Source organism: Neoarius graeffei, chromosome 13 (assembly GCF_027579695.1).
Source record: "Neoarius graeffei isolate fNeoGra1 chromosome 13, fNeoGra1.pri, whole genome shotgun sequence".
Classification (NCBI taxonomy): Eukaryota; Metazoa; Chordata; class Actinopteri; order Siluriformes; family Ariidae; genus Neoarius; species Neoarius graeffei.
Genome location: NC_083581.1, coordinates 40,477,750 through 40,491,455, shown reverse-complemented (window position 1 = coordinate 40,491,455; position 13,706 = coordinate 40,477,750). Strand labels below are relative to the sequence as shown.

Genomic DNA, 13,706 nt, shown 5'->3' with positions numbered 1-13,706 from the left:
TTCTGTGTTTACTAACAGTTTGTTAAGGGTTCTGTGTTTACTAACAGTTTGTTAAGGGTTCCAATTTTACTAACGGTTTGTTAAGGGTTCCATGTTTACTAACAATTTGTTAAGGGTTCCAATTTTACTAACAGTTTGTTAAGGGTTGCGTGTTTACTAACGGTTTGTTAAGGGTTCCATGTTTACTAACGGTTTGTTAAGGGTTGCGTGTTTACTAACAGTTTGTTAAGGGTTCCAATTTTACTAACAGTTTGTTAAGGGTTCCGTGTTTACTAACGGTTTGTTAAGGGTTCCAATTTTACTAACAGTTTGTTAAGGGTTCCGTGTTTACTAACAGTTTGTTAAGGGTTCCGTGTTTACTAACAGTTTGTTAAGGGTTCTGTGTTTACTAACAGTTTGTTAAGGGTTCCAATTTTACTAACGGTTTGTTAAGGGTTCCATGTTTACTAACGGTTTGTTAAGGGTTGCGTGTTTACTAACGGTTTGTTAAGGGTTCCATGTTTACTAACGGTTTGTTAAGGGTTCCGTGTTTACTAACAGTTTGTTAAGGGTTCCGTGTTTACTAACAGTTTGTTAAGGGTTGCGTGTTTACTAACAGTTTGTTAAGGGTTGCGTGTTTACTAACAGTTTGTTAAGGGTTCCAATTTTACTAACAGTTTGTTAAGGGTTCCGTGTTTACTAACAGTTTGTTAAGGGTTCCGTGTTTACTAACAGTTTGTTAAGGGTTGCGTGTTTACTAACAGTTTGTTAAGGGTTGCGTGTTTACTAACGGTTTGTTAAGGGTTCCATGTTTACTAACGGTTTGTTAAGGGTTGCGTGTTTACTAACGGTTTGTTAAGGGTTGCGTGTTTACTAACGGTTTGTTAAGGGTTCCATGTTTACTAACGGTTTGTTAAGGGTTCCGTGTTTACTAACAGTTTGTTAAGGGTTCCGTGTTTACTAACAGTTTGTTAAGGGTTGCGTGTTTACTAACGGTTTGTTAAGGGTTCCAATTTTACTAACAGTTTGTTAAGGGTTCCGTGTTTACTAACAGTTTGTTAAGGGTTCCGTGTTTACTAACAGTTTGTTAAGGGTTGCGTGTTTACTAACAGTTTGTTAAGGGTTGCGTGTTTACTAACAGTTTGTTAAGGGTTGCGTGTTTACTAACAGTTTGTTAAGGGTTGCGTGTTTACTAACAGTTTGTTAAGGGTTCCAATTTTACTAACAGTTTGTTAAGGGTTCCGTGTTTACTAACAGTTTGTTAAGGGTTGCGTGTTTACTAACAGTTTGTTAAGGGTTGCGTGTTTACTAACAGTTTGTTAAGGGTTCCAATTTTACTAACAGTTTGTTAAGGGTTCCAATTTTACTAACAGTTTGTTAAGGGTTCCGTGTTTACTAACAGTTTGTTAAGGGTTCCATGTTTACTAACGGTTTGTTAAGGGTTGCGTGTTTACTAACGGTTTGTTAAGGGTTCCAATTTTACTAAGTTTGTTAAGGGTTCCATGTTTACTAACGGTTTGTTAAGGGTTCCAATTTTACTAACAGTTTGTTAAGGGTTCCATGTTTACTAACGGTTTGTTAAGGGTTCCAATTTTACTAACAGTTTGTTAAGGGTTCCATGTTTACTAACGGTTTGTTAAGGGTTGCGTGTTTACTAACGGTTTGTTAAGGGTTGCGTGTTTACTAACAGTTTGTTAAGGGTTCCGTGTTTACTAACAGTTTGTTAAGGGTTCCGTGTTTACTAACAGTTTGTTAAGGGTTCCGTGTTTACTAACAGTTTGTTAAGGGTTCCGTGTTTACTAACAGTTTGTTAAGGGTTCTGTGTTTACTAAGAGTTTGTTAAGGGTTCCAATTTTACTAACGGTTTGTTAAGGGTTGCGTGTTCACTAACAATTTGTTAAGGGTTCCAATTTTACTAACGGTTTGTTAAGTTCCATGTTTACTAACGGTTTGTTAAGGGTTCCGTGTTTACTAACAGTTTGTTAAGGGTTCCGTGTTTACTAACAGTTTGTTAAGGGTTCCGTGTTTACTAACAGTTTGTTAAGGGTTCTGTGTTTACTAACAGTTTGTTAAGGGTTCCAATTTTACTAACGGTTTGTTAAGGGTTCCATGTTTACTAACGGTTTGTTAAGGGTTGCGTGTTCACTAACAATTTGTTAAGGGTTCCAATTTTACTAACAGTTTGTTCAGGGTTGCGTGTTCACTAACAATTTGTTAAGGGTTGCGTGTTTACTAACAATTTGTTAAGGGTTCCAATTTTACTAGGAGTTTAAGGGTTGCGTGTTCACTAAGTTTGTTACGGGTTCCAGTTTTACTAAGAGTTTGGTGAGGGTTCCGTGTTTACTAACAGTTTGTTGAGGGTTCCGTGTTTACTAACAGTTTGTTAAGGGTTCCGTGTTTACTAACAGTTTGTTAAGGGTTGCGTGTTTACTAACAATTTGTTAAGGGTTCCACTTTTACTAGGAGTTTAAGGGTTGCGTGTTCACTAAGTTTGTTACGGGTTCCGTGTTTACTAACAGTTTGTTACGGGTTCCAGTTTTACTAAGAGTTTGTTGAGGGTTCCGTGTTTACTAACAGTTTGTTGAGGGTTCCGTGTTTACTAACAGTTTGTTAAGGGTTCCGTGTTTACTAACAGTTTGTTAAGGGTTCCGTGTTTACTAACAGTTTGTTAAGGGTTCCGTGTTTACTAACAGTTTGTTAAGGGTTCCGTGTTTACTAACAGTTTGTTAAGGGTTCTGTGTTTACTAACAGTTTGTTAAGGGTTCCATGTTTACTAACGGTTTGTTAAGGGTTGCGTGTTCACTAACAATTTGTTAAGGGTTGCGTGTTTACTAACAATTTGTTAAGGGTTCCAATTTTACTAGGAGTTTAAGGGTTGCGTGTTCACTAAGTTTGTTACGGGTTCCGTGTTTACTAACGGTTTGTTACGGGTTCCAGTTTTACTAACAGTTTGTTGAGGGTTGCGTGTTTACTAACAGTTTGTTGAGGGTTGCGTGTTTACTAACAGTTTGTTAAGGGTTCTGTATTTACTAACAGTTTGTTGAGGGTTCCGTGTTTACTAACAGTTTGTTAAGGGTTCCGTGTTTACTAACAGTTTGTTAAGGGTTCCGTGTTTACTAACAATTTGTTAAGGGTTCCAATTTTACTAGGAGTTTAAGGGTTGCGTGTTCACTAAGTTTGTTACGGGTTCCGTGTTTACTAACAGTTTGTTACGGGTTCCAGTTTTACTAAAAGTTTGTTGAGGGTTCCGTGTTTACTAACAATTTGTTACGGGTTCCGTGTTTACTAACAGTTTGTTAAGACTTCTGTGTTTACTAACAGTTTAAGGGTTCCGTGTTTAATAACAGTTTCCTTTAGAAAAATGTTCCGGAAGCCCTGAGCCTTCACAGTCCTTCAGGAGGATGTTGGCTATTTGCGATGTGGTCATGTCCTTCTGGCACCCAGAGGTCTCTGTCAGGGTTCTAATGTAGACTGTGGTTTGTGTTCCAGATGACTTGACTTATCTGAAGTGTCCTCTCCATGTTGTGCTGAAACTCACCCCTGTGGCTTATGGTAAATAGATTTTTTTTTTGTATTCAGAAGGTTGAGTCACTTGCTGTTCACTGCATTTCCGGAGACTGCAAATTCACCAGGCATGAATAAAAACTTTCCTATATCTGTAAAGATGAATCAAGTATGGAATAAAGTCAGGGATAAATAAACCAACAGTGTCACAGAGAAAATATTGCATTTGTAGCCACACTGGAAAAGAGTCATTTTTAAAAATCTTTCTTAAAAGAGAATCATTTTATTATCTGATTTTATTATTAGTTGTTAGAGTAATAAAAGAATCAGAAAAGGCATACAGTGTGTTATCATGTAAACCGTGCCAAAAAAAAATGAAAGTAGAAGAAATCATGTTTGTTTTTGTTCATTGATTAGATAGATTGTCCTGTGTTCTAAAAATAATAATAATTATCAAGAACACCTTTTTTTTTTTTTAGCAGGCCAAAGGGGATATGTAAGAATCCAAGGACATGATGCCATATAAAGAAAAGAAAGAAAACTTATCTGATACAGAATGAATAGATTCAGGATCTGTTGAATCTTCTGGGTTTTTTTTATTTTTTAAATTAAGGATAGGATCGGGGAAAATAACCCAGCTGTGAAGAACTGCTGTGTTTTTGCACAACAAACTCAGAAATAGTTGGATGCAAACACATTTATTTATTTATTTATTTATTTATTTATTTATTGACTTATTAATTTATGTTTTATGCTACATCAGCAGTATTTCTGCCCACTGCCCGGTCGTGGACCTGGTGAAATTTGTGCATGTTTTTGTCAGCAACAATTCACAACAAGTTACAACAGCAACAACTACAACTGTCAGTCTGAAAACTGACGTACTTTACACATCTGGTCTAAGCCTCGGTCAGAACCCTACGTTTCTGACAAACATATCGGCCAAACAACTGACGTGAGGCATAGAGATGCACTGACTGACATTAGTGATGCATTAAAATGGAGCGGGAAAGTTTGATAGATGGACATTTTGGCAAAAACAAATTTAACTATACAGTATATACAAATTAAGAGAAAAAAGCCTCAACAAAATGGGCAGCATTTTGCTTCTCTTTTCCCAAATGTCATCTGTTTCTAATGTCATATTTATGACAAAATTAGAGCAAATTACACTAAAACTGGCACAAACTTAAACTTACTTGTGGTTGTTTCCCATCGTGACACCAGAAAGGAATAATCCAATGCGCACGCCACACTCATAGGAAGTGACCTCTCGCTGGTTGGCCTGGACACAATTCCCTCACGTCAGCCTGGCTCGGTGACCGAGATGACGTTAGGGAAATGAAGTGCGTGTGTGTGTTTAAATTTTAAATGGTACTATATATGAATAGTATAAACTTCAAAACTTCTCCTGGCCAAAAATCTGAAGCAACCCGCACAAAAATCCACTCAACATTTCTGATTTTTATTGCCTCAGTTATAATGTCAGTGTGGTGACTGAGAACCGTGATCCAGTTTCTGCAGTCGATTTGTCACAAAATAAGTCGTAGAGAAAGACAAATATTGTTGTTGTTTTTTTCTTTTATAAGATTCAAACAGTTTTTTACATTAGGAGCACTGAGAACAGTGTATTATAAATAGCATGACACCAACACGTCAGAATGCGGCCAGTGCAAAGTTACGAGTAGATTCGTCTGTCTTCACTCAATGGGTTAAAAAAAAAACCCTAAGAAACACAGGAGGATCAACACACTTGTTTTTGGTGATTGTTAATAAAGCGATAAGGGTATTGCGTTTGTTTTCTCTCCCATACAAACAAGACACTAGCCCATGAATAATGCATTAGGGCGACGATGTTAACTGGTACTGTTTAAAGGATATGGGACATGGATTTTTTTCTGGGTATAATTATGTATAAAGGACATAAGAAATGCCATCTAAATCACTGCAGGGCGTCAAAAATGTGAAAATCATCACATTATTCAACTTTTTTATACATCAGCGTAAAACAATGATTCGTTAATGAGCTAGGTGTTCACGTGACCCGTGACGTCACAAAAACTTTCCAAGGAGCCAGCGCTTGGGAATCTAATGTAAACAGGTTACCGAAATGGACACCATCGACAGTGATATTCCCGATGTTTCACAGAGATGTGAAGTTAGACCCTATCAATTCGAACCGATAGCTGGAAATTCACATGAACATGGATCTTGTCTTTACTCTGACGGGTCAGATGATTCTGAGAGTGAGAGTTCATTCAATCCCCATGAAACTGAAAGCGGTCGGCTGGATAACACTTCCTGGTAAGTTAAAAACAATTCTGCTCAAAGGCTAATGATCTGTTGAAAGAAGTATTATTTTTGTATCATACATTGAAAGTTCATCATAGATCTAGCTAAAGTCCGTTGCAAGCTAGTTTTTTTTTTTTGTTGATATTTTTCAAGATTGATTGAGATACAATGCTTCCAGAGTCCGAGATGAAAACATTCAAAATGGCGAAACGAGTCAGAATTATGATAATCAATAATTGATACACCCAAAATTATAATACTAATCCTTACCGCATGAGGCCCATGGTAAAACCACACTTCCAGGAGGGGCTGCCGTCTGCCTCCCAAGCCGGCCGAGAGCGCTCCTCGTCGGGCACGGCCAGGCGGGCGAATGCCCTGGTCCGTCCGCCCTGTCTAAAAAATAATGGTACAACTCCGAGTGAAGGTATCAATGCGCTGTCGAAGCGCGCAGAAGGTGTTAGTACGCCTGTCATTATAGTGCGGACTTTCCATAGCATAGAAAATCACCACGTTTCAATTTGTGTAACTGAACTTTTTCATGTCACTGGTCATATAAACCTATGTAAACAGGAAAAACGTGGAAGAGTTTGGTCGCATCTAACTACAGCCCCAAAAAATACCATTGGCCATGCTGAGCCTAGCTACATTGCTAACAGGAGTGACAGCGCGTCTGACTGACTGGGAGGTCGCAATACACCATGATGTTCAATGTACGTTAAACACTAAAAACGAAACAATTTTCTTGTCATCCAAGACACAAAAACTATTTTGTCGCATTCGTCATCATCACGATTCACACTTCTCCATATTCATCTACCCGCTTGTGCTGTACCCGAAAGTTTTTGTGACGTATGATCACGTGACAGCGGCTCTTCCGGTTGTAAAATATGCATATCGGAGCTCGAGCAGAAATGCCATATAATCATCACGAATATAACGATTTTGCTGAATTTAATAGATAATTTTGTATTTGTTGATGCAATTATTTCATATTTTTAATGGAAAGAAACTGATATAGCGTGCTTTTATGTTTCATGTCCCATGTCCTTTAAATGAGAATGTAGTATTTGTATCTAACCTTTCATTGAGATTGCAACAACTTTCACTTCCGCAATAGTTCAGTCACTCTGAGACGTTTGCTTCCATCAGCAGGATGTCTTGTGTTCTGCTCCATAAATATGTCAGATAGCTGGACAGTGAGTCAGGATCAGTTTGTAATTTTCCATTAACTTCTGTTGAAAGAAGAATGATTGGTTTCTCTCAGGTACCTTTCTGAAAGGATCTTGCTTTTTTTCAAGGAAAGCAAGGAGTTATTTTTAATTGTCTAGTGCATTTCTGCTAGAATGATTGCAAATACACTATAAGTATGTGGACCCCTGACCATCACGCTAATATGTGCTTGCTGAACATCCCGTTCCAGATTTATTATCCTTTTTCTGTTATTATGAGCTCTACTCCTATGGGAAGGCTATCCACTAGATTTTTGCTGAGGAGGTCTGGGGTGCATATGGTATGTTAGTTTATCCCAGTGGTGTTCAGTGAGGTTGAGGTCAGGGTTCTGTGCAGGACACAGGAGATCGCGCCAACCACTCCAGTCTGAATACATAATGTCGTCATGGAGCTTTGTGCGCAGGTGCATTGTCATGCTGGGTCCTTTTAGTTCCAGTGAAGGGAACAGCTACAACATTCAAGGACATCATGTACATTTATGTGTTTATAACCTTGTTGCAATAGTTTGGAGGAAAAAAAAAACACATACAGTGTCTTGCAAAAGTATTCGTCCCCCTTGGTGTTTGTCCTGTTTTGGCGCATTACAAGCTGGAATTAAAATGGATTTTTGGGGAATGAGCACCATTTGATTTACACAACATGCCTACCACTTTAAAGGTGCAAATGTTTTTTTTTTTTATTGTGAAACAAACAATAAGTTGAAAAAACAGAAATCTGGAGTGTGCATAGGTATTCACCCCCTTTCGTATGGAACCCCTAAATAAGAGCTGGTCCGACCAATTCACTTCATAAATCACATAATTAGTTGATTAAGATCCACCTGTTTGCAACCAAAGCGTCACATGATCTGTCACATGATGTCTGTATAAATCAGCCTGTTCTGGAAGGACCCTGACTCTGCTACACTACTAAGCAAGCAACATGAGAACCAAGGAGCCTCCAAACAGGTCAGAGACAAAGTTGTGGAGAAGTATAGATCAGGGTTGGGTTATAAAAAATATCCCAAACTTTTAATATCCCAGGGAGCGCCATTAAATCCATTACAGCAAAACAAGAGAAGGCCGCCCACCAAAACTCACAGACCGAGCAAGGAGGGCATTAATCAGAGATGCAACAAAAACACCGAAGATAACACTGAAGGAGCTGCAAAGATCCACAGTGGAGATGGGAGTATCTGTCCATAGGACCACTTTAAGCCGTACACCCCACAGAGCGGGGCTTTATGGAAGAGTGGTCAGAAAAAAGTCATTGGTTAAAGAAAAAAATAAGAAAACATGTTTGGAGTTTGCCTAAAAGCATGTGGTAGACTCCCCAAACACATGGAAGAAGATTATCTGGTCAGATGAGACTAAAATTGATCTTTTTGGCCATCATGGGAAATGCCATGCAAACCCAACACTTCCCATCACACTGAGAACACCATTCCTACAGTGAAGCATGGTGGTGGCAACATCATGCTGTGGGGATGTTTTTCAGCTGCAGGGACAGGAAAGCTGGTCAGGATTGAAGGAAAGATGGATGGTGCTAAATACAGGGCGATTGTGGAGGAAAACCTGTTTGAGTCGATCAGAGGTTTGAGACTGGGATGAAGGTTCATGTTCCAGCAGGACAATGACCCTAAACATACTGCTAAATCTACACTGGAGTGGTTTAAAGGGAAACACTTAAATGTCTTGGAGTGGCCTAGTCAAAGCCCAGACCTCAATCCAACTGAGAATCTGTGGCATAACTTGAAGATTGTTGCACACCAACGCACCCCATCTAACTTGAAGGAGTTGGAGCAGTTTTGCCTTGAGGAATGGGCAAAAATCCCAGTGGCTAGATGTGCTAAACTAATAGAGACGTACCCCAAGAGACTTGCAGCTGTAATTGCAGCAAAAAGTGGCTCTACAGAGTATTGACTTTGGGGGGTGAATACCTATGCACACTCCAGACTTCTGTTTTTTTTTTTTTTTTTTTCAACTTAATTATTGTTTGTGTCACAATAAACAATTTTCACCTTTAAAGTGGTAGGCATGTTGTGTAAATCAAATGGTGCTAACCCCTAAAAAATCCATTTAAATTCCAGCTCGTAATGTGACAAAATAGGACAAACATCAAGGGGATGAATACTTTTGCAAGACACTATATGGCTATGATGGTAAGGGGTCCACATACTTTTGGCCATAATAGGCGCTTTCGGACCAAACAGTTCTAAGGACCTATTGAGATTAACTACCCGCTGGGGAGCTCCCCAGAGAACTACATAACTTCAAGATCTTTTTTTATTTGCATTTGCACCACCAGTAGGAATGCCAGTGTGACGTAAGCTGGCTTGCTAGCGTGACGTTAGCTGAAAATACAAGTGAAGATTTTTCTAGTTCGCTTGGATGCATCAAAATTGCACTGTATCTCCTTCATTGAATGTATATTTATATATTTGAGATACAGTGCAACTTCTCTGTCCATATTTTTATCATTTAAATGCTAATGTTAAGAGCTGTGGTTTACGTGGCTAACGTTTAACGTTTTTTATACCCCCGCTCCGAAGGAGGGGAGGTATACTGGTTGACCTCTGTCCGTCCGTATCTCCGTCCGTCCGAAACACCCTTTTTCTCAGCAACCACAAATCATAGCCACTTGGTACCAAACTTCATCTTGGGGTTCTATACCGTGTGTACCGTTTTCAGGTCTGTCCCACATCGACTTCCTGTTTACCGACTTAATGTATTTACGAAACATATAGCGTGGATTTTGACACTATTTCAAGAAGCAAAATGCTATTTCAAAATAACGACAGTTGACCAGGATGCTATTTGAAATCCCTGGGGAGAGACACTGCTCTTTACTTACTTGTTTCAGGATTAATTATTTGTTGAAGTCAACATTCATAATAAGTGTCCTATTCCTTCGATTGCTTGCATTCTGATATAAGTGAGAGCGGGGGGATACGTAAGTGAGCAGTAGCTCACAGTTGATCTTGTTAAAAAATGCCAGTTGCCGGTGCTGCGTTGGCTCGTGTCCAACCAATCAGCATACATCTTGACCAGTCACTGTGCATTTACATAACTCATGGTTCCTCTTGTACTGGGAGAGTACCTAGCCTGAAGTAGGACCTAAAAATCCCTCAAAAGGATTATGAAAAAGTTCCTCCCATCCGAAAGTGCCTATAGTCTATATACTTCATGAAATAATACATAATGAAATGTACTGCTTCTGCTGCCTGAATCATCATCATCATATCCCTGAAGCCCTAATTTTTAAAGAAATGAATGTTTATTAGCACTGAATGTATTTTTCATTAATATTTGCAGGTTGTAAAGTGGACATGTTTGATCTGAAAGTTGAAGCTGTGAACACACACCGGAACAGACCACTCGTAAGAACTGTTTGTTTGTATTTATTTTAATTTTTTTTTATTTTTTAATCTCTAATAGAGAAAGGACAAAGAATGTTTGGTGAAGGAATGACTGTTTACAACTGCTATAATTGAAGTGATACCTCGTTTCTCAGCTGTACCACAGCATTAACCGGATAAAAAGTAGCCATTGCTTAATAAATATAATTCTTAATGTTTGAAAAGTGCTGTAGTATAAGACATATAAAACACTTCTGAATGTGCTGAAGAGTGCTTAACAGTCACTCCGCTTCCTCATCTCATCTCATTATCTCTAGCCGCTTTATCCTGTTCTACAGGGTCGCAGGCAAGCTGGAGCCTATCCCAGCTGACTACGGGCGAAAGGCGGGGTACACCCTGGACAAGTCGCCAGGTCATCACAGGGCTGACACATAGACACAGACAACCATTCACACTCACATTCACACCTACGGTCAATTTAGAGCCACCAGTTAACCTAACCTGCATGTCTTTGGACTGTGGGGGAAACCGGAGCACCCGGAGGAAACCCACGCGGACACGGGGAGAACATGCAAACTCCGCACAGAAAGGCCCTCGCCGGCCCCGGGGCTCGAACCTGGACCTTCTTGCTGTGAGGCGACAGCGCTAACCACTACACCACCGTCGTGCCGCCTCACTCCGCTTCCTCACGTTGATTATTTTCATATAGTGTTTTGTTCCATATACACTCGCTGTCCACTTTATTAGGAACACCTGCTGTTTGATGCAGTTCTCTAATCAGCCGATCCCTTGACAGCAGCACGATGCATAAAATCATGCAGATACAAGTCAAGAGCTTCAGTTAATGTTCACTTCAGACATCGGAATGGGAAAAATTGTGATCTCAAAGTGTGACTTTCACTGTGGCACTGTGGGTGTTGGTGCCAGATGGACTGGTTCAGGCTCGTAGTACTGGAGTCCAGGACTCAGACTCGAGTCCGACTCCTGCCCTAATTTTAAGGACTCGTGACTTGACTTGGGCTTGAATTCGGACTCGTACAGTAACTGCATTCGGACTCATAAATTGGAGACGAGGACTCGGATTTTTACTTTATTTTTTGTAACATGCCATAATAATTTGACATAAGATATTTATTCTACATTAATTTTTATACTAATTTTGTGCAAGAGAATGTACATTCACCTGTTCATACGTCATGTTCAGGAACAACCTAATGTTAATGGCGCTAAAATGCCTGGAGAGAAGCCCCTAGGATTGTCCGCTTTGCTTCTCATGCAGTGGGAAAAAATGCACTGCTATATGTTCCATACGTAGAAGAACTGTCAAGGAGACGACGGGGACAACCCCGAACTTCAATCGTCATTTGGTAAGATGACACCCAGAGAAGGAAGTGACACGCTACGTTCATTGCTGTGTTGATAGCGGGGCTTCTTGACTGTTGAACTAGCTAGTGTTAACCCTCTCTCATGTTATTTGCCCTGTTGATAGCGGGGCCTGTGTCGGACTCAACTCGGATCAGTAGTGGCCTCGACTCGGACTCGACTTGAAGTTTCCTTTAATGGCTTGGACTTGAACACTGGGGACTTGAGACTGGACTTGGATTTGAGGTTTAGTGACTCGATTAAAACACTGGTCTGGTTTGAGTATTTCAGAAACTGCTGATCTCCTGGGATTTTCACACACAACAGTCTCTAGAGTTTCCACAGAATGGTGTGAAAAACAAAAAACACTGAGTGAGCGACAGTTCTGTGGGTGGAAACAAACGCCTTGTTGGTAAGAGAGGTCAGAGGAAAATGGGCAGATTGGCTCAAGGTGCCAGGAAGGATAGAGTAACTCATAGCAACTCTTTACAACCGTGGTGAGCAGAAAAGCATCTCAGCATGCAACAGCAGAAGACCACATCGGGTTCCACTCCTGCCAGCCAAGAACAGGAATCTTAGAATCAACAACAAGTTCCTATTAAAGTGGCCAGTGAGTGTATATGTATGTAAGTGCATTGATAGTGGCAGTATGTTAGAGATGCAGCATTCTCTCCATTTTAATGATGAATCCGAGTGTCCTTTCATGCAGATAGCAATGACTCAGGCGATTACTGTGTTTTGGAAATTCCTGTTTGCGTGCCGTTCTCAGAATAATTCGATGCTACGGTAAATGCGTTAGGAAGGGAGGGGAAGGGCTTTGTCCAGTCTGTCTTTAGGCTACATATCATCATGATTTTATATGATTAACTTTCTAATCATGCAATTTTATATGAAAAACTTTGATATAGTAATATCATAGCTGTGGTTGTATGAGAGCTGTATTTTTGTGTAACGATGATGCACATTTTAAGCACATCAGAGTAATCCTTGGCCCAATTTAAGGCTGAAGTGGTAGGCTTAGAACAAATCCTGTGACGATCACAATGAAAAACAGTTTGGATCTGCCTGCTGTACTATACAGTCGGAGGAAAATGTTTGTACACTCTTTGGAATTTTTTACACTTCTGCCTAAATTGGTCAAAAAAACATCATCTGAACTCTCCAGCAATCTTAAGAATGAACAAACAGTGTCTGCTTGAACTAAAACCACTCAAACAATTACATGTTATCATATTTTTATTGGCCATAAGATGGAAATATTGACAGGATAGGGAGGCATAAGCAAGTACACCCTTAGCTAAGGCTCATCCAAGAGCTAATTAGACTACCGTATTTTCTGGACTATAGAGCACACCTGTATATAAGCCGCATCCGCTCTATTTTTAAAAAAAAAGATATACAAGCCGCACCGGGCTATAAGCCGCAGATATCTATGTTGATATTTACTGCATGTACAAACGATTTTGTACTGTAAATGTACATGTATGTACCTGAACAGATTCTTTCCGAACAGTGCCTTTTAACACGGCAGCAACTTTGCTGATTAAAACGGAACAGAACCAAGAGAAAATAACCGGTATTTATTTACCTTCATTTCTCCTGTGTTTGAAACCACAAGTCACTTTAATCATCTTGGCTGGATTTGAAAATAATTACCAGTTAGTAATTTGTCGTGCGTGTTCTATCTGCTAAAGATCTGCTAATTCTTCTTTGCATTGATTTTTCGTCTATCTTATTTTTGATTCTACTTCCGGTTAGAGCGCTCCTAGCGGTGGAAGAAAAATCCACAGAATAGCTGCACCTTTGTATAAGCCGCATGTTCAAAACCTAGGAAAAAAGTAGCGGCTTATAGTCCAGAAAATACGGTAATTAGATGATTAAACAATTTGACTCCGGTGTGAGCCAACCTGATGTCCAATCACTGAGGTGTGTCGTAAGCTACCCACCCCACTGGAAAACCAGTTAAAAGGTGTGTTTTGATGAGAGGCATGTTCTGTGCATC

The 13,706-nt window shown here is 39.7% G+C and overlaps 1 protein-coding gene across 3 annotated transcripts in view; it reads left to right on the top strand.

The window, feature by feature from the left end:
- pfkfb2a (6-phosphofructo-2-kinase/fructose-2,6-biphosphatase 2a) overlaps window positions 1-13,706 on the top strand; it is a 73,412-nt gene that overhangs the window by 41,840 nt on the left and 17,866 nt on the right. For all 3 annotated transcript variants that reach the window (XM_060937722.1, XM_060937721.1, XM_060937720.1), the window contains 2 exons: window positions 3,469-3,531; window positions 10,299-10,363. In XM_060937722.1, coding sequence (XP_060793705.1) covers window positions 3,469-3,531; window positions 10,299-10,363 — 128 coding nt within the window. The remainder of the gene's footprint in view (window positions 1-3,468; window positions 3,532-10,298; window positions 10,364-13,706) is intronic.